Here is a 21,589-nt window from a genome sequence, read left to right on the forward strand (position 1 = left end):
ATTTTTCAATAGGTTTTATGACCTCAATTACACCCACACAACATGAACTTTGAACATTCAGTGGATCTTCTGTGGTCTGGGGTTTTCTCTGTGTGTTAGCTGCAATGAAAACAGGCAAAATCCCTCAACAGTGACATCTGCTGGCAAATTGTTGTGTCATATATGGGATTTGTGGACTCTTACCTCACAGTTAACAGGAAAATCAGAGCACTTGTTTGAGCCAGACAACCACAGACCACAGAAAATCTACTGAATGTTAAAAGTTCAGGTTCTTTTGGGTGCAATTGAGCTCAGAAAACCTAAAAAAAATTAAAAACCTTTTTTTTTTCACGATCCCTTTAAATGGTCAAAGTCAACAGTTGTGACTGTTCTCCCTCTTCTGAGGATCCATAGCGTTGCACTCTCTCCCCAAGGACACCAGCCTCCGCACAGGCACCTCTGTCGCCAGGGCAGAGTCCCACCAGCTGTACTCTGGCGACAGGACACAGGAGGGCCTGTGATCGATCAGGTATCGGTTCAGGTAGCTTTCCTCCAGGCCCACGGCCCTCACGCCTCCTTCCTGGTCCTGGAGAATGAGCAGTGAGCAGGCGCGGGTCAGGTGGTACACCTCCGTGGCCAGCCCGCCATACAGCTCCGAGGTGTAGTAGTAGTCGCCCTCGTCCTGATCCACGCTGGCCGCCGAGATTTCGTCGCTCTCGTAAGGGAAGTCCCGGCGCGGCATCCCGTAGAGTTCCGGGTGCAACGTGGCGACCAAGTCTCCCAGGATCTCTTCGCCCACGGGCGCCATAAACTCCTGGTCCACGTCTGCGCAGAAGACGTACTCGACCTCGTTGCCGATTGGATCCTTGATGGCGGCAGCGAGCAGGGCCATGCGTCGCCGGGATAGCCTCTCCCACCCTGGCATCTCTGCCACGGGGACCACTCTGAGCTGTCTGTCGGGACCCAACTTAATGGGAGGCTCCAGGGCCCGAGGACTATCTGTCAGAATGTAGTAGGTGACCATACCACCAGGGAGGAAGTGGTGTTCAGCAGAGGAGAGGAAGCGTCGGAGGAATTTAGCATAGCTTCCGACAGCCAGCACCAGCAAACCCGTGCGGATCTCTTGCTGCATGAATTCCGCCCTTCGCCGCTCGGAGTTGCTGCTGTCGCCCCACACTAGAGGAGCGCCCCACGACGTCTGCATAGGACGTTGCTTCTTTGGCACCCAGGCGTCCGCCATGCGGCCTTTCACCTCCCTGCCTCCGTCCATCCCCAGAGGATGGAGGAGAGGGCGAGCACTCCCCACCGGGACACTGGTCTTCCGCCCACGAAGGAAATCTGATGGAGCAAGAAGACACGTTTTACTGTTTGCACCCTGGAACTGTTACATATATCCTGATCCTCAGTGTTCATTTAGCTCTGAGAGTGTACAAAATGGTACCAAAAGGAGAGGTTCCTTTTGTACACTGTACACTTATGAATTCATAAACTGAGGATGTTTACTCAGCAATAACGTATCCTTTGTGGGAGAAATGGTGACAATTTACAGTACATTGATGGTACACTGCAATCTCGTAAAGCTCAAGGAAAAGCACAATCTCGTTAGCTGCATGGAATTATTATCATCTGCGTATGATCACTTGATTTTTGAAGAACATTTGCATAGTTACAATCATCTGTCATACTAGGCCCCGGGAAAAGGCCTTCCTTGAAGTGAACAGAATGAGAACTGAAAATAACTATTTTTAGATTGTGTTAAGTTCAAATGAGGAGCCTACATGTTTTGTGGAAGAATCAGCTCCATACTCACATATGAGGAGACAAAGGAGTAGACAGTACAAGACTAGCTGTTTGCTGGTCACTTTGACGCGCCCAGCTGCTTTAAGGGACACACAAACACAAACACACACAGACAAATGTGCACACAAAAATACATGGTCATGCTTGAATAAGAAAGGCCCTATTTTGCATAGTGTGTGCTGCTGCTCTATAACAGCTGACACTGTCTTCTCTCTCTATAGGACCTCATTGACCAAACGGTTCATTAGAGAAAGAAAAAAAGTTCCAGGCTCACGTTAGGAATGAAAAGAATGCAGTGAGTATAAAGCAACTGCTGAAATGCGAGCTGCGCTCAACTCGTTTTAGGAGTAAAAAAAATGACGAAGTATTGAAGTAACGTTGGCGACCTTTCAAATGGACGTGCACTCGTGCAGTCTTTGTCCAAAGGATTCAGGGTGGATGCATGATCTCTTGAACTGTAATTAAAAGCACTAAACTTTCTGTCCTGGCCATGACATGAGGGAGAAAGTCTCCTGAGAAAAATGTGTGCTTCACACACGTTTCTATTTAGTTGTTCCAAGGTTTGTCTGCCATACGTATACAGTACATGAACACTAATCACATCACAATTCAGTGGTGAAAATATTTGGAGTATTGTGGGTAAAGTTGTACTGACCTGAGGGCGGCCTGCAGAGAGCGAATAGAGCCATGCTATGACCTGCTGGTGGCGGATAAACACACAAACCTCTGTGTCTATAAGGCCTGGACCAATGCCACAATTCACTCCCTCTCTCTCATTCTTTCTCTGTCTTGCCAGCTTTCTTTCCCCCCTTCTTCTCCCTTCCGCACTCTCTGTCTGTCTCTCTGAAAATCTGCAACATAAGCTACTGTAAGCCACTAACGGTGACTTACCGACTGTCTTTGGTTGTTTTATTTCAATAATACTCAACTCCTCTTGTCTGTCTGTGACTGAATTTTTTTGTTCCCCCACTCCGACCCCCATCCTGCCTTTTTTCCCCTTCAGGATCTTTGCAGTATTCACTTCTGGAGCGTGCCCAATGAATGCAGCCACATGTGTGTGGAATCTGGACAGACACAGAATCAGTTGAGGCTGGGGGGAGATAAGACACGGAAAGCTATTGAAAGAACCAGCCGAAGAGGCACACTTTTCTGGTTTGACGTTTGCACTTGCACATTCTGCATAATGAGTACTTTTACTTTTGGTACATTTTGATGCCAATATTTTTGTACTTTTACTCAAATAGTGAACTTTGAATTCCAGACTTTTACTTGTAATTGTTTAATATTATTGTTTACTATGAAAACCTGCATTTCCCGTCAGTGTCACGCCTCGTGTCACGCCTCCATATATGGTCACGCCTCGTGACATCACGCCTCGTGACACGAATGGCCGTCTGCATATATGAAGATCACGACACTGACCTCATCAAACCCTGGATAGCCATACATGGAGAAGACTGGATCATCACCTAGATCAACTGCATATTTGGAGCCGGCCAGCAACTCTACATCTGACCTCAAACCTCAAACCCTTAGATCTCCATATAGCTGACCCTTTCTGACATTCCATATGTTGATCCTTCCTTACCCGTCCTTCCTCTTCGATGTCTCCCTTTTGACTGATACCTGCCCATTCCAGGGCCAAATTAGCCACTGGGCCAGTGTGGCCATGGCCCAGGGGCCCTTGGCTCGCAGGGGCCCTTCGGAGAAACTGGACCACGCGGTACTGGGTTTGAGGCCCTTCATTGGCCGTTGATTGTGTTAGATTTAGGTAAAAAAATATTAGAAAAAAATTAAAAACCCCAAACATTGTGCGCGCACGTGCGCTATGGGGGGCTCAACTAGCAGACATGGGAGCACAATACTGTTCTTCATAAGAAAACATAAATATTAACGAGAAAGAAGCATTAAAATAAGCAAAGAGCATCAGTAAACAAAAGTGCTGATGCGTTCAAAGTGGGATATAGACAGGCTACAGACAGTACGTGTCATATTCAAAGTGCTCGCCCACGGTGCACCTTTCTGGGGCAGGGGAGGCCGATCTACAAGCTCGCCTTGTTAACTAAGGAGCTCCAGGCGCGTTAAGTCTGGAGTGGGCTCGACGAGCTCCCCTGCCCGCCCACGGTGCACCTTTCTGGGGCAGGGGTGCTATTCACCTGATGTTGGTGTGTGGGCTCAGAGTTATGGGGGTCTGTGTGGCCTAATGCACACCAAACTGCATGGGGGTATACTTGAAATGAATTTGTAGCCTCTGTCTGATGTCACAAATGACCATGAACCTCCCATCAAGGTGAACAGAGGACAGCAGACAGAGGGGGTGGAGAGATAGGCCTGATGTGTGGACAGACAGAAGGAAGGAGATAGAGAGAGAGAGCTGAACTGTAGACAAACACATCTGTAGTGTGCACTTTAAGATCTCTAAGGTCCACCCATCTGACCACTTGACACGGCAGCCATATGCTGTGTTAAGCTGCCGTGTTAAGTGGTCATGGGTGGTGGGTGGAAAGGACTCGGAATGCGGATGAAACAGGATTTATTCACAAAAACGTCAGGCAAGGGGCAGGTACAAATCAAAACTGTGGAAGGCAAGGTCAAGGTGGTGTTTGAAATCAAAAGGGCAGTCAGCAAGGGGAGAGCTAGGTACTGGCAAGGGCAAGGCAAAAGCGTGGTCTAGAAAACAAAACAGAGATTGGAAAAAGGAAAAAAACTAGAACTAGGCTTAAGCAATGCTTGCATGAGAGTTTGGGAAAACACAAGACAATCTGGTAAGGACTGGAGAGAGATTGAGGCTTAAGTACCGTGGCCGTGGGCATGATTGCAGGTGAGTGAATGCAGGTGGTCCAGACACACCCACTCCTAAGTCAGACGGTGACAGAACTGGTTTTAGCGTTTTCAGCATACTCTGGAAAAAAAGCCCTCTTTGTACGTGAAAGGCCCCAATATCCCCAGTCCCCAGACACTGCAGGCCTGCATGTAGGGCTGTCTCCGACTAAGGGCTTTTATTGTCGAATAGGATTTGTGGGGGCTGGTAAAAGTTACAGGTATGGTGTCAGTGTGTGATATTAAATGTGAGCTTAGTTTACCATAATCACAGTGATCCTTAATCATATTTCATCATATTCAACACTCGATCAGCATGTCACCCTAGGCATAATTTGGCCCTTGGGGAAGACTATGGGGAACCCTGAAACAGAGAATCGTTCCATTTGAGCTGTGGGGGTGCTTAATGTCTGATTTAACGCCGTTTAATGTTTGTGTTTGCACCGTTTGTTTTATATCACCATTACATCACCTAATCAACATGAGTTAAACTTTAATATATTAGCGCCCCTCACTTCACACAGGTGTGATTTTTAAATATTTGTTAATTAATATAACAAATTAGACCAAATAAGTTGAATCATGCAAAACAAACAAAAACATCAACTAATCGACTAAGACTCATTCTGATCGATTGGTCGACTAATCAAGGTCAGCCCTAAAGTGTTCTCAACTGTTCCTAATAGTGCTGCAAATTAGTGACACAATCGTCCATCGGAGCGGCAGGGGCGGTATTGCAGTCACTGTACCGCGTTTGGCGCGTTGTTGTGACGAAAAGAGAGTTGAGCCAGAAGGCAGCCTTTGTATTGAGTTTGTGCTTGAAATGTACTGTAATTCTGCAAACTGTTAATAAATTCTTCAATCAATCAATCAAAATCTCTGTCTACCAAACAATCTTCGTTCCTACTCTCACCTATGGTCATGAAGTGTGGGTCTGGTCATGACCGAAAGATTAAGGTCGCGAATACAAGCGGCCGAATTGAGTTTTCTTCGCCTGCATGGAAAGGAGCCAGCTTAGGTGGTTCGGGCATCTGGTTAGGATGCCTCTCGGGCGTCTCCCTAGGGAGGTCCTCGAGGCACGTCCCACTGGGAGGAGACCCCGGGGCAGACCAAGGCGCAGGTGGAGGAAACACATCGACTCACTGGCCTTGGAACGTCTCGCGATCCCCCAGGAGGAAGTCACTAATGTTGCTCTGGACTCGAGAGGGAAGTCTGGAACACGCTGGTGGAGCTGTTGCCCCGCGACCCGACTACGGATAAGCGGTTGAAGATGGATGGATGGATGGATGAATCGTCCACTGAGATACAAGCAATCACACTGGTGAGCTCATTGATGTGAGACTTGGCATGAGGGTTCAGTGTTGGCGATAGTGTACTCACAGTAGTTACCTGTATAGTTATAGTAGTGTCCCAACTGCTATCCAATTAGCCCTAGTGTGGCCCTAGCCGGCCACTGGCTAGGGCCGGCGGTTGCTTAGGGCCACAACCTAGGGGGCCGGGAAGCCTGCCATAGTCACAGAAATTATTCAGACTAATTGAGGATCCTGTGATCATTCCCACCTCAGAAGATCACACTTCTCTGATTAGCCATACCTGGTTTAGGGCCAAGGGTATGTTTTCTAGATCTATAAGAGAATAGATACAACTGGTTGTAAGTGGTTGCACCGACCACACTTAGCTTGCTAAGTGCGTAGTATGAGTCATACTCATTGTTGCGAAGGCTTTCACTTAGAGTTCCATATATGGGATAACCCATAGTCCCATATATGGAGACAACAGCGATATCCAGCGCTGACATCAGATTAATGTAGAAACTCCAAAGATGGATATAGACAGTGGTGACATCATCGTAACACTAGACTTGCACAGCATAAAAGGCGGCTCCCATGGCTTCTAAACCTGAGATTCCAGGCAACGCACGCGGTATCTCCAACAGGTCAACATATACGAATCAAGGTATCTGGCTTTACAACCCATATACCATTTTGGCAGGAATATGCTTGGAAGATGGAAACAATGTTGCACATTCATCTAATCATATGGGTAGGCTACTGGGTAGCCTACATACAAACAATAATGTTTGTATTTGTAAGGTTTATTAAATGTATGCATTTGACCTTGACATACTTAAAGGGGAATAGCACTCATTTTCGACATTTTACTGTGTCATAAATATCTGTAGCCTGTATTGTATTGTGATTGTGCTATCATGCCTTGACTTAATTATACTTATATATTGTAGAAATTGTTGTTGTTGTTGTAAAGTTCTGAAAATAGACTACTTCAATATCCAATAGGAACTATGTCCCCATTAGTTCTAAATTCACGCCTTTTTTCCATTACTGGATACATTTTTCCCTTTATTTATTTAGTTCTTTATATGATGATTTCCTGTTTTCATTTCATAGAAGTGTATATCTTCTGCTGCGTGCAGGTTGCTTTTTGGTCTGCTTTTGTTTGAAATGTACCCTAGTGTGAAATAACATCATAATAATGTATGATCAATCAATCACAGTTCTAATAGGCCTACTTACTGACTGAATTACATCTGAATAGCAAAGCTATTGACACCCCCAACAACGATGATGGTGGCTACTGCTAAAATATATATTAGCATGTGAGAAAGTGACCTTAGAGAATACCCAAAGGGCAGACAAGCCCCCACCCCAAAGCAGAGCACCCACTAGGGAAGAATGCTGGCATATAAGATATCTAAGGTTGGCACGGAAAACCTCCAAGTACTGTGGCAGACAATGTTGGTCCAATATGATCTAAATAAGGGTCCCAAATGTTGTAGAAAGTGTCCAATTTAGAATGCAACATGCATGTAATGTATTCACAAGGAATACAGTCCATTATAATGTTATGCCATGATTTATTTGATGGAGCAACATCCTTGATCCAAAACAAAATAATATTTTTCCTAGCAGCAAACGTTAACAAGTTGAACAACCTCTTATGTTTGACATCAATAACATGATCATCTGGGAGACCAAGTAAATACCAATGTCATACCAATAGTTCTGAAGCTTCACACAGGACCAAAGACAGTGAACATAATTACCAATCTCTGTCTTGTATTTAAAGCAAAATGGGGACGCACTGACATCCATTTTATTCTTGAGAGCAGGAGTTATACAGTATGTATACGATGTAATATTCTGAACTGGATGGATTTAGTTTGGTTACAAACTGAAATATGTTTTGCATAGGCCCACATCTGGCCATCAAACAGGTTTGGTTGGTTGGAGTCACATTAGAGTGGAGGGGGGCTAATGGGGTCGTTGTCGCATACAGTATGAAATGACCTGAACGACAGTCGTTGAGGTAAAAAAGGGTGGAGCTTAGATTTTCTTTAAAAAGGTAGGTTACAGAGGCCTAAAATTCAGTACAGCCAGTACAGTCAAGATGCCACGACTAGTGAAACGACCAGTACGCTTTGATAACTATGAAGTTGATTTTGAAGTTCTTCCGAAGTGGACGAGAAGAAGGGTGCTTGCAGAACCACCAGCTGAACCACCAGCAGATGAACCACCAGCAGCTGAACCTCAACCAGAAGCTGTGGCGGCGCCTCCACCAGCAGCTGAACCTCAGCCAGAACCAGTTCGTTACACTGACATTGATTTGCTGCACAAGGAAGCTACCTTGATCGACTTCCAGCTGCGTATGGTTTCAGAGAACAAGCTACGCCGCTACCAGCGAAAGCAGACCAAGGCTACACAGGGCAATCTGGCCCAGTTGTGGAAGGACTTGGAAAGGAACGATCTGACCATCATGGACATGCTAACGATTGCTTCTGAAGTGAATGCCCCAGTGTGGAGATGCTAATGATGGCTTCTGAATTTAATGTCCCAGTGACCAAAATGGGACTGCACACTGCACTGCACACAGCACAACTTTTTTCTTCTATCACTGAAACAGTGTTTTTGTAGATATGACAACTTTTTAGTGTTTTTGTAGATATGACAACTTTTTCTATAATTTTTGTACAAACTGATGTTTTTAGATATGACAACTTTTTCTATAATTTTTGTACAAACTGATGTTTTTAGATATGACAACTTTTTACTATATCTTTTAGTTAAAATTTTTTCTATAAACTTTTTTCTATATCTTTTTTGTACAAACTGATGTTTTTCTAAACTTTTGATGTTTACCTTTTTTCTATATTTTTTGTACAAACTGCTGTTTTTCGAAAAAAAAAAAAAAAAAACTTTGTTTACAATGTTTCTATATTTAAATAAACTACATTACATTTGACCGTACATTTGACTCTTGTGTTATATTCTTGTGAAATATTCAGTAAAGTATTATTGTGCAATATTCAGTAAAGTATATAAAAGAGCTCAAAGGCTACATATTCAGTCAGACAACTCACCCCGAAAGTGAAGACAACTCACCCCGAAAGTGGCCAAAAGTGAAGACATCTCACCCCGGAAAGTGAAGACATCTCACCCCTGGTGAGTTGTCTTCACGTTCGGGGTGAGTTGTCAGGACAACTCACCAAAAGTGGCAAAAGGGGTGAGTTGTCTTGTTACCCCTTGGAATGGCTTGTATTACCTTGGGTACGAACGAGTCTTCTAGATGAGACAGAATAACTGGCTAATGGCTAAGCAACTCGTAGAGCATTGAAGTAGAGGTTTCCACATCCCGGTTAAGTTCGTATCGAACACCACTGTAGCGGGTCCTAACGAAATAATCAGCACTGGTTTGAGCTATTTTACACTCATCATACTCATACTTTTTAGTATGAGTATGATGATGATGATGTATTGACCCACATGATGACATCATGGGACACTAAAAAGTTTATACAGAATAAATAAATAATAAATATAACTAATAAAGTCGGGCAATTGCAATCACACTAAATTCATAAACCCACATAAGTTATGTTAAACATCTCCATGAACTTCAAAAGTATGGTAGAAAGAAATGTTCTCAGCTCAGCTAAACAGGAAACAAATCAATGTACAGTATTCGATAAACAATAAGATCATGACATCAAAGTAGCAACTAAATCAGGGGTTTTCAACTGATTATGAACCAGGGATCATCACCCTTAAGAATCAACCTGTGGACCACTGTTGTGTTGGGAGGGGGGATATGGGAATAGTGTGGGAGAAAAATTGGGTTGAAATTAAATAATGACTGTTAAGGGCTTAACCCATTTAGGCCTGACGTCGAATTCTCATCTCATATACCTTTCTATATCAGTGGTTCTCAATATTTCATGTCAAGGACCCCAAAAATTATATGTAATATGCCGCCGACCCCCATCTGAAAATATGTTGTTCCAGGGACCCCCCAGAAGCAAATATTTGAGTTAAAAAACGTTCACTCTGAAAGAATATATATTCAAAGATTTGTGCCACATTTTCACGATTTTTCGAAAATAGCAGACCTACAAGCTCGTATGAGCTTGTAGATCTGCTATTTTTCAATAGCTAAAGTGGGTTTTAATATAGCCTAATGTGTTAATTCGAGGGGAATTAAATCAAGGCCAGTAATTATTTAACTGAGACATGGAGTGGTTCAGGGCAAAAAAAAAGAAAAAAAGATTGAGAACCAGTGAACTAATCCTCAGTTGCACTTTTTCTGTAAGTGTTCTTTTAACCTTCCATAGTAAACTCATGTTAACGGATTCATTGAAACTTGACCGAGCAGACACGTGTGATTCATTATATGGGCACATTTGTTAATAATGGTAACTTAACCAGGCAATCCGGTATACATTCCCTTGGTATTCTAATTCCCTTTTCTGTGAAAGTTCTTGACGTCCGACTTCCCAATAACTGATAATATTGATGCGTCATCCTAGTCCTACGTCACTAGGTAATTTAGTGCAACTAGTGGTCGATAAAACAAATCTTCACTTTCCTACAATACTAAATGCATGGTCATGGACTACATGCAATACTTTCACGGACCACCACTTTGCAAGTGGTGATAACGTGCAAAGCCACATAGTCGGAGTAATAATGGGATGTCGGAGTTATGGTCAGTCCCCCCCAAAAACAAACTGGTCAGGCTACTGCTTGGCCTCACTCCTACAGCTCACCTTACCCGTGCTAATTTTGATAGGTTGGGATGATTTAGGGTACGACAGAGTACAGCAACTTGCAATGAGCCTGGTCTACAAGATGCGCTATACATAGTATACACCACAAAGACACCCATTACATGTACCTTACATTGTGGCAGCGGTGGCCGAACGGATAGCGGCGCGGTCTAGATACCGGAAGGTTCCCAGTTCGAACCAGCCGTCCGACACGTTAAAATTACCACCGCTGAAATGCCCTTGAACAAGGCATCAACCACTACGATGAAATGTGTTCTATGAGCAGGGCCTGGCTGGAAACAAGTTCTTGAGCTTAGCCCAGATACCCTGGGTAAATATAGATTTCATTTCATTTCATTTCACCTGTCAAACTACTTCCTAAATGTCAACGCCGTCCACAATCACAACACCAGAGGGAGTTCCACAAATCACGTTCAACCCAGTGTTACATTTATTTCGCTCCTATGCCACAAAAATGTGGAATGCCCTACAAACAGTCGTAAAGGAATGTGAATCCCCACTCTCCTTAATCTCTGAATATTATGTTTTTATTGACATAAATGCACATAGGCATGTTGTTGAGTGATGGTGAGGTGAAATCAGCAGGTTATTTTCTCTTCAACCACAAGATGGCAGTACTCAGCAGGAAATACTGCAGAGCAATAACCATTAGGGGTTTACTGTACAGTGGTTAGATAGTCATCATGGCTAAATGACAATTTTATGTGATATTACAATCAATCAATGACACTATTGTGTGGAATTTGTGAAGAGATGAAGCAGGCAGCAGTAGGCTATTACTTACAACTCAGGCTATACTTTTATTTCAGGATATATACCTGATGTTAAAAGACTTTCAACTGTTTGTGAACTCCCCAAATACTGTTGCCAACATATTTTGATATGCTAGCATTCATTCACTTTTTTAACTTAGTGGTTATCTCATAATAGTTGGGGTGCTGGTTAGATATGTGTTGAAGAGATGGTCAAATAATTCTTAGAATTGTGACCTTCATCCCGTGGGTCGGGGAAGAGAGCTTCACCCAACGGAGCGGAGCACGGATAGGAGGGCAAGCGTCTTGCTCAGGAACAAATCTTCGACACATTGTTGGCCAGGGGGATTCAGCCCCTACCCTTTTACAAAAAAAACTGCCCTTTCCAGACCACGAATGCATAATTTACTATGGTGAAAGAAATGCAAATGGCCCTCCTTTCTATGCCATACCGGAAGGCAGCTGCATTCAGAAGAATAGAGGGTATGCGCATGCTTAAAGTGAATGGCACATCGAGTGGCAAATCGAGTGGCAAAGCAACATGCAAAGTGAGTTTAACATTGTTTAACGTTGTTTAATGCAATCAGATAGGACTTTTCTGTTTGAATGTATGGGCTGTCAAGGCCAGAAAGTAGTTTTTTGCCACTCAGTAGGCGGCCGCGTTCCTGCATAACTTCCTGGTTTGATGATGATGTCACGCGCATACCCTCTATTGTTTTTTTTCTCCTGAACTTGAACAGAATTTTTGCACTGAACAAATTTGTTTAGAAATCCATGTCGTACACCACATCTCCAGTAGATAAAGAGTGCTAAGCTCTCAACGCGTCGCAGCGCGGTGCGCTGAGAGCTTGTAGATCTGATATTTTTGTCCAAAAGTGCCCTCTTACGGGATCTCCAACACTCTCTGCACATCCCTGAACCTGGGACAACCGTCTGGGGACAACCCTCTACGTCTTCCAAGGCGGACTCTCTAACCATTCTGCTATAATATGGCCACCCTTACATTCTTTCTGACCAGCTCAGTGGTTAGAGTGTCCGCCCTGAGACTGGGAGGTCGGGGTTCAATCCCCAGTGCCTCCCTGCTTGACACTCAGCATCAAGGGTTGGATTGGGGGTAAGTCCCTGCGACATACTAGCGTCATGTCCAGGGGGTGTACTTGTACATCAAGCTGCCTCACGCTACAGAAACAGGAGATAGGCTCCTGCCCTATGGGCCTCATGGCTCGGCAAGGCTACTTACTTACTTACATTCTTTCTAATTGCAAAAAAAACTCAAAATACTCTCAAGAGGTCACTTTGCAGTTTATTACGATAAATATTTTTTATATTTTTTTGTACATCCATACAGAAATGTTGCGACATAATAGCTTGTGTAAACAACTTGGGGACAAAAAGCATCAATCAAATCCAAAACAAATTAAAAAAAATAAACAAACAAACGTCACTGGCTACTCTAGAGTATAGATAAATTACAGCAGGGAGGATGAATGTAAACCATTTCCCCCTCATAGCATCATCATGTCTCTCCTAGGAGTCACCTTGGCTGGCTGGCAGAGAAGCAGGGTTGGCAGGCAGTTCCAAAACATTTCACACAGACCTGGAGGATAGGGATTCTGCATAGATGCTCCATAGCAGTGGTTCTCAACCTTTTCAGGCCGTGAAACCCCCCAAAAATAATCATATTTGACACCCCCCCCCCCCCCACGACAAGCACTTGGAATGATTACATTTAGTTTGACTCGGTTCCACAGATAAATATTGTGAAAATGGCAGCTCTACAAGCTCACCCACAACGCCTCGCAACGCCTCTTTCTTATATTCTTCGACAATTTGACCAATGTTTGACCAGTTTTTATGGTGCAATTATGATTCCCTTTTTTGTTTTGTTTTTTAAGGTATTAAACGTCCTTAACCCATTTTGGGCGGGAACCCCTTTTGGCGTTGCATTGTGTTACGCTTTAGCTATTGAAAAATAGCAGATCTACAAGCTCATAGCGCGCCACCGAGTGGCGCGCTACGAGCTTGTAGGTCTGCTATTTTTGAAAAATCGAAGAACGACTGACATAGAAACATAGCTTTTTCAGAAAACTGTCAGGATGTAGAAGACATTTTTAGAATCTGATCTCAGGTCAAAATAGGTTAAATTGTCACTTCACTGTCATCTGGGGACCCCCCAAATCACGTGGGGAACCCCCTGGGGGTCCAGACCCACAGGTTGAGAACCACTGCGCCGTAGCACCATTATTATAAACGTCTATAAAGTGATATATCATTGCTGCCGGGTGGAAACCTAATGTCCAAAACTGTTACTTTTCAAGATTCAAATTAGAGATTTGAAATATAGACAATACAAGGTTTTTAGTAAAAACCTTGTATTGTCTATATTTCAAATCTCTAATTAGATATAGAGAGAGAGAGACACTTCTAAAACTCTCACAAGCTTTGTTGACACCCTGAGAATAAGTTGTTTCAACAGATTGCTGTCAATAGAATAGATGATTACCGGTAGTTTAAGTTTCTGTCGGATATGTATTCTATTCCATCGTAGAATAATAATTTGAATATATTTGAATTCTTCACAAGAGATTTGCCCTATAAAGGGAATAAAGTGAGTTAGTGTCCTATACCATTGCACAAAACATAATTGTAAATTAGATAAGATTACTGAAACATGACGAAACAATAAATAATAACCGTGAATTGTTTGGGATAAAGTGTGGCAATCTGGATGTTTACATTTTCATTTTCATCAAAACAATATTACAATCATTGTCTTCATATAATATATTGATGTTATAGGTACCATTTACAAAACATATAATCTAAAAGGCGTGAATGAGAAGGCTGTGAAGAGAAGACAGACTACTAGGTCCCCAACGCCCATATTCCTTAATTTGCCTGCTTTCTTATGGTCCAACTATTTGTATTCAAGTATGGTTTTCTTTTCTACTGTATGAAGGGAGGCTCTGGTTGCAACTGTATAGTAGATGCATACGGTAACTTTATCCATATTTGAATCACACAAATGCAATATGAGAATCTGCTGTCTATCTGAACCAATAAATTAATGTAGGCTATGGATATTTAAATATGAAGGCGAGGAGGTCAGAAATGCAGCACTTTTTGGGAACAGGAGCAGCACTGACTGGAAATGTGCTCCAACCCTAGGTCTTGCTCTCTTCTCATTCACTTCCTTCATTATGCGTTACCTTCCTTTTGGTGTTAGCATTATGTTATGCTTTAGCTATTGAAAAATAGCAGATCTACAAGCTTGTAGCACGCCACTCGGTGGCAGCTTGTAGGTCTGCTATTTTTTGAAAAATCGAAGAACGACTGACATAGAAACATAGCTTTTTCAGAAAACTGTCAGGATGTAGAAGACATTTTTAGAATCTGATCTCAGGTCAAAATGGGTTATGGTGGTGTCTCGGGGACTGCGCATTAGTCCGACATCCCGTTAGCCCGATAACGACGTGGCCGGTTAAGACTCACCCCGTGGCCGGTTAAGACTCACTTAAGTGGTGTCCACGTGCGGTTAGGGTTAGGGTTTGGGGTCGGATTCATGAGCGGTCAGACCAGTGCCACACTAGTATACAGGTGTGTCGCGCAGAGAATAGCGGGCCTACAAGCTCACAACGCGGCACGAATGCGATGCGTTGAGAGCTTGTAGATCTGCTATTATCTGCCTTTCTCGGTGCATAAATTAGGCTTTACCCTTTCCTCTACAACCACCCTGTCCCCAGCTCTGCTATTTAAACCCAAGTCCTCACTCGTTCCCTTGCCCTAACCTTCCCCCTCCCTTTCTTTCCCTGCCCTTCCCCTCATCCATTCCTCTCCTCTCCTCCCCACCCCTCTCCTTGGCGTCTTCACTGGCTGTCGTCAGCGACCATGTTGAACAGCGCCTGCAGCAAAGACCTGTGGTCGTCTCTGAGGCCGTCGCTGTAGTCACTGTAAAGACTGTCCTCTGTACCTCGGTGTTTGTTGTTGAGCCTGTCTAGAGCCTGGTCGACTTTTTGAGGCAGGTGGTGGGCAGGTGGTTGGGGGGACAGGCTCTTATCCAGGCGTTGCCTCCCCCAGGAGGAGGGCCTCCTCCTGGGGGAGGCAACTCCTGGGGTTTGGGGCCCAGATGCCGGCGTCTGCCTGTTGAAGGCTGTGTGTAGGAGCCGCAGGAGGGCCAGGGTGGGGGAATAGGATGAAACGGCGGGGGTCTTTTTCAGGGGCTCCTGCTGGGGGTTGGTGGAAGGCAGGTCTTGGGTGGCCTGGGTCTTCTGAGGGGGGTGAGACTGCGTGGGCTCCTTCACATCAGATAGACAGAGAAGTGGTTTAGTGAAGTGTTGTGCATAAAGTATTACTGGCAAATAAACAGACAAAATTAGACTAGTCAAAAAGTGCCATTAGCGGGCACTAGAGGTCATGCTTCTCCAGCTTTCGATTTTCAACCATTTTCATTTCAAGGACCCCCAGTTTGACATGCATTAGTCTACGGTCCCCCATTTAATGGCATTTCTATCTCTGGGACCCCAATTTATATTGTAAAATCAATGTTAATTTAACTCTGAGAGTGTACAAATGGAACCAAATGGGCCAGTTATGGTCCATGTGGTTCCATTTGTACACTCTCCGAGTTACAGACCCATAAGAGTCCATTTAGTTCCAAACTATCATTTAAATAGGGACCCCCGGGAACTCACTCAAGGACCCCTAGGGGTCCCCAGAACCCCACTTTGGGAACCACTGTTCTAGGGAGCATGGAAAATGTTATGGCAATGCAACCAGTATAGTTTTAGGAACCACAGTATTGGATGGCCGGACCCACCGACATTTGCCGTCGTCAGAGCCCTGCCACACTGGGGCTAAAATGGTATGAGACAGACGTGGTGCTCTTTAGATATTGATATTAGCAGCAATAGAAGTGCATTGTTAATTGTGTCCCTGTGACTCACAAAGATTCCCATAATGTACACATAATGTCGTCATTTAGTACTAGTCCCATACTGTATGTAGAATGTCCCATTTGACAAGTTCAGATCTATGAAATGTATAAATGGGGGGAGGGAGGGTACACACAAAGCCACACGTCGAAGTCTATGGGAAATCAGACACAGGATGGGGGGGGACATACATACATCGACACATGGTGATGTACGTTTGTCTGACACACACAAAGCCACACGTTGGAGTGCTTAGCACCACTCAAAAATACTTCAAAGTTGTACCTAAGTAGAGTAGACTACTTGAGTAAATGGGCGTAGTTTCGTCACACCACTGCTCCTCACCTCAAGTGTTGTTTTTGTCAACTAAAACTATGACGAACTATGACTACCTTTTTTCACTGGCGAAAACTAAATGGAAACTAAATGAAAACTAAGCTATGATGACTAAAACTAAGACTAAATATAGTGACAATTTCGTCAACAAATGTTAGGAAGGGACTGGTGGATCTACAAGCTCCCAACACGTCACAGCGTGACGCGTTGTGAGCTTGTAGATCGGTTATTTTCAGTCATTACGACGGCATCAAGGCCTGCCAAAATACATTTTAGTCGACTAAATCACCTGTAGATTTAGTCGACTAAAATCTTATGATATTTAGTCGACTAAAACTAGACATTCCAGGTGATAAAATTTGACTAAAACTAAATGAAAACGTTTTCAAGAGACTATACGACTAAAACTAAAAATAGAAATTTGCTGCCAAAAACACCACCGCGATCCTCCTCACCTCCATCATCTTTTCGACGCCCCGCCGGTCGTTCTGCACGGCGTTGTAGGGGACGTACACCCTGGGCGTCTTCATGTGCTCCGGCTTCTCCGACGTTCCGTGGAGGATGAGCTTCCAGCTCAGGATGCGACCCTCGTTCTCCATGCGGCCGGACTGCGAGAGAGGGGGGGGGCACAAAATGGTGCATGCCGTTAGTTTAACCCATTTCGACCGAGACCGATTCTACAAAATGTCTTCTAAAGCTCTCTCTCCAACTCTCACATAACAACCTGCTGGATCCCAACCAGTCCGGATTCAAAAAGGCCCACTCCACAGAAACTGCCCTGCTGGCAGTCACAGAAGCACTACATGCTGCCCAGGCTGCTTCCCACTCTGCAGTCCTGATTCTCCTAGACCTATCAGCAGCATTTGACACAGTGAACCACCAGCTGCTCCTAGACACCCTAGCGGATCTAGGCATCGGCGGGACGGCACTAAAGTGGTTCTCCTCTTACCTCACCGACCGGACCTACCAGGTCTCCTGGAAAGGTCTGTTATCATCCCCCCGAACCCTCCAAACTGGGGTCCCACAGGGATCTGTACTTGGTCCCCTCCTTTTCTCACTGTACACTAAATCCCTTGGCACTATCATCTCTGCTCACAATATATCCTATCACTGTTATGCCGATGACACACAACTGTTTCTATCCTTCCCCCCCTCTGCCACCCAGGTGGAAGAGCGCATCACTGCTTGCCTGGCTGACATCTCACAGTGGATGTCCTCCAACCACCTCAAGCTGAACCCAGACAAGACTGAGCTTCTCTTCTTCCCAGCTAAGTCCTGCCCGATGCGGGAGCTAACTATTTCCGTAGACAACGCCCTGGTAACGTCTGTCCCAACAGCCAGGAACCTTGGTGTTGTCCTGGACAGTCAGCTCTCGTTCAAAACTCACATCACAGCTGTCACTCGATCCTGTAGGTTCACACTCTATAACATACGACGAATTAGACCGTTCCTCACCCAGGAATCATCCCAGCTCCTAATCCAGACAACAGTCCTGTCAAAACTTGACTATTGTAACTCTCTCCTTACTGGCCTACCGGCATGTGCACTGAAGCCTCTCCAACTGATCCAAAATGCCGCAGCTCGCTTGGTCTTCAACCAGCCAAAATTCTCACATGTCTCCCCCCTGCTCCGCTCCCTGCACTGGCTCCCGGTCGCTGCCCGCACAGAATACAAAACTCTGATGTTGGCATTTAAAGCAACCAAAGGTATGGCTCCCCCATATCTTGCCAGCATGATTGAACCCTACAAACCCTCCCGCGCACTCAGATCAGCCAACGCAGGGAAGCTGGAAGTACCCTCACTAAAAACGCCGGGACAACGCTCCACACGTCCCAAACTCTTCTCCCTTCTGGCCCCAAAACTGTGGAATGCACTTCCCGTTGCAATCAGAACTGCAGCATCACTCCCGATCTTCCGCCATCATGGCCCATAGCACTTACCCTACCCCCCTTAGACAGCACTTCTTAGACTTATATAGCATTTGAAACAGACTTATAGCATGTCATGTAGACAGCACAATAAGTGCATTGTATGTAGTCATAGCACTTCATAGTATATATGTACAGCATAGTATAGCATATATGTATAGTTTATATGTATAGTGTCATTATATAGATATGTTCTAGTTATAGTTTATATGTATAGTGTCATTATATAGATATGTTCTAGTCACGTTCTTAGCTTACGCATGTTTCGCGATAAATGCATTTTACATATGTGATGTATTCCCATGCTTTTTGTTCTTGCCTAATGTAAGTCGCTCTGGATTAAGAGCGTCTGCTAAATGCCTAAATTGTAAATTGTAAATCATGACAGTTTTCTGAAAAACCTATGTTTCTATATATGTGGTTTTCAAACTATTTCATGTCAAGGACCTCCAGAATTATCTGTAATTGCCCGCCGACCCCCATCTGAAAATATGTAGTTCCAGGGATCCCCCCCCCACCCCAGAAGCAAAGATTTGAGTTAAAAACGTTCGCTCTGGCCTGGGCCGTGGCTCAGCAGTCCAGGCACCTTGGCTGGTAATCCAGCACAACATTTTAAAAAAAATAAAGCGGTGCCGCGCTATGAGCTTGTAGATCTGCAATTTTTCAATAGCTAAAGTATAACATAATGCTTGAAACACCAGAAGGGGTTCCCGCCCAAAATGGGTTAACATCAGTGTTCTGTACGACGACAACAGTACAAACTGAACCAACACGTTGAATTCATTACTTGCGCGAGCAGAGCGCGCAAGTACTGTTTTCGGCTGCGTATGTCGGTGACTGCCTCGGTCGGGCCAATCAGGGATGGGACATTTTTGGTGGTCCCCTTGAGCCAATCAGGGATTGTGTATTTTGGGTGGCATCGCTCGAATGGTGGTCCCTTATTGGCTGTTGATGGTGACGCAACTAAGGTACGTTTCAAGGTTGATATAAGATCAATAACGGGTCCAAAGGGTTTAGAACAGCAGTTGTAATAGACATTAGTTAGTACTAGTAGCAGTACTTGCGGGCTCTGCTTGCGCACAAGTAGGCCATGTTCCAAATGCATATGTAGCCAAGATTGGGCCACCGATAGAGACCTCTGACCACAATGTTGTGTGCATGACTCCAGTCCAAATTAAAAAGAGGGAAGCCAGAGAAGAAGGTAGTTAGGACATGGACAAATGAAAACAAGGAACAACTAGAAAAAGTGCCCTTCTGGGCACAGGTCTCCACCAGGAGGATAGGAGTGTGTGTGATGTTTGGCAAAATGTTTAGGAGTAATATAAACATGTTTATTTGGGTTTTTGTGTGTGTGTGTGTGTGTGTGTGTGTGTGTGACGCGACTTGGCCTGTTGTAGCGCCACCATGAGGCTGATTTGAAAACTGTAAGTGGCATTTCTTCCTCAGCCTAGTAGTGGGAATAGGCATGCACAGTTTCACCGTAATCGGCCGCTGCGTTGAGGAGTTGTGGCGATTTGCACAAAACGGGTACAAAACGGGCTACTCCTGAAAACTTTAGAAGCCAATCGTAGCCAATCAGGATGGATAATTATGAGAAATCAAACAAATCACATGATCACATGACTATGGAGAGCATGTCTACCGATTTGCGTGAAATTTGGATAAAATCTGAAGGAGTAATATTAGAAAATGTGTTTTACATATGTTGGCCTCCTGGTGGCGCTATAAAGAGCAGATGTGAAAAATTCCAGGCAAAGGTTTTTCCTTGGCCTCTAGGGAGTGTGCATACATGGTTTTACACAGATCGGTGCAGTTATAGGTAAAAACACAAATCGGCCAGTTATAGCGCCACCATGAGGCTGGGTTGAAAATATTCAAGTGGCATTTCTTCCTCGGCCTAGTGGGAATGTGCGTGCAAAATTTCACGGAAATCACACGATGTGTTCATGATTTGCAGCATTTTGTTTGAAACGGAGCACTCCTGCGAACTTTGGAAGCCAATCGTAGCCAATCAGGATGGAGTCTGAAGAATCTGAAAGACCCGTTTCGTTGAATGGCTCTAGAGAGACTGTGTACCAATTTGCGTAATGTTTGGACAAAATCTGTAGGTGTACTGTCAAAACATTTGTTTTGCACAAAGCGGCCTCCTGGTGGCGCTATAACAGGCCAATGCCAAAACTTTGGAGCAGAGGTTCAGCTCTGGCATTCAGGGAGTGTGTGTGCAGAGTATGGCTGCGATCAAGCCAACGGTGCCAGAGATTAGCGGTTCACAGACGGACGGACACACGGACGGACGGACACACGGACGGACACACGGACGGACGGACGGAGTGCAAAACATACTCTCTCCCCATGCCTTCGGCCTGGTGGAGACAACTACAAGCATGCAAGCACTGGACTGATTGGGACACGTTCAGAGATGGTTCATTGGATGAAATTAGTTAAAAATGATTATATTAATTTTTGTGTACAGCTGGTTGTTCCTACAAGGGAGATAAAAATCTATCCAAACAACAAATCATATGTGACAAAGGATATGAAAAATGTAATAAATGAAAGGAAAACAGCCTTCATAAACAAAGATTTTGGTGCACTTAAATTGTCAGAAAAAAAGTTAAAAACAAAAATGAGGCAGGCAAAATTGGCACATACTGTAGACAGCGTCTGGAGGATGCGTTTAATGCCAATGATCACAAAAAGGCACGGGATACTATGAAATCTATGACAGGATCGTCAACCCCAACGAAACCTATTGTGACCGAAAATGAACTTGGTTTCTCTAATGACCTAAATACCTTTTTCGCCAGATTCGAATCATTGGACAATTCCTCATAGTGCACTGAAATACTGAAGGCTGTAACACCTGCCCCCTCAGACAGAATTACCATCACTGAAGAGGATGTAAGGAAAGAGTTTCAATGTACTAACACAAGGAAAGCTAATGGGCCAGATGAGTGCAGT

At 44.4% G+C, this 21,589-nt stretch overlaps 2 protein-coding genes across 3 annotated transcripts in view; both read right to left on the minus strand.

Moving 5' to 3' along the window:
• Positions 1-334: 334 nt before the first annotated feature.
• LOC306929042 (globoside alpha-1,3-N-acetylgalactosaminyltransferase 1-like) lies at positions 335-2,705 on the minus strand. Of its 2 annotated transcripts, none has more exons than XM_079509388.1 (3): positions 2,435-2,705; positions 1,790-1,855; positions 335-1,317 (listed from the first exon to the last, which is right to left on the minus strand). In XM_079509388.1, the coding sequence occupies exons 1-3, from the start codon at positions 2,466-2,468 to the stop codon at positions 353-355; spliced, it is 1,065 nt and encodes a 354-aa protein (XP_079365514.1). In that variant the 5' UTR covers positions 2,469-2,705; the 3' UTR covers positions 335-352. The 2 variants fall into 2 exon arrangements, with proteins under 2 accessions (XP_079365514.1, XP_079365513.1); XM_079509387.1 differs by having other exon boundaries at positions 1,790-1,858.
• Positions 2,706-15,299: 12,594 nt separating this feature from the next.
• Positions 15,300-21,589, minus strand: part of pcsk1 (proprotein convertase subtilisin/kexin type 1) — a gene marked incomplete at both ends in the record, with an annotated part of 35,970 nt that continues 29,680 nt past the window's right edge. The window contains 2 exons of the mRNA XM_079510593.1: positions 15,300-15,728; positions 17,156-17,308. Coding sequence (XP_079366719.1) covers positions 15,300-15,728; positions 17,156-17,308 — 582 coding nt within the window. The remainder of the gene's footprint in view (positions 15,729-17,155; positions 17,309-21,589) is intronic.

This window comes from Electrona antarctica (genome assembly GCF_951216825.1).
Source record: "Electrona antarctica genome assembly, chromosome: 9".
NCBI lineage: Eukaryota > Metazoa > Chordata > Actinopteri > Myctophiformes > Myctophidae > Electrona > Electrona antarctica.

Coding starts and splice junctions, on each gene's coding strand:
- LOC306929042 (XM_079509387.1), bottom strand. CDS start 2,468: ATGGCTCTATTCGCTCTCTGCAGGCCGCCCTCAG. Junction 1,859..2,434: donor TCTCTGCAGGCCGCCCTCAG/GTCAGTACAACT, acceptor TGTCCCTTAAAG/CAGCTGGGCGCGTCAAAGTG. Junction 1,318..1,789: donor ACTCCTTTGTCTCCTCATAT/GTGAGTATGGAG, acceptor TTGCTCCATCAG/ATTTCCTTCGTGGGCGGAAG.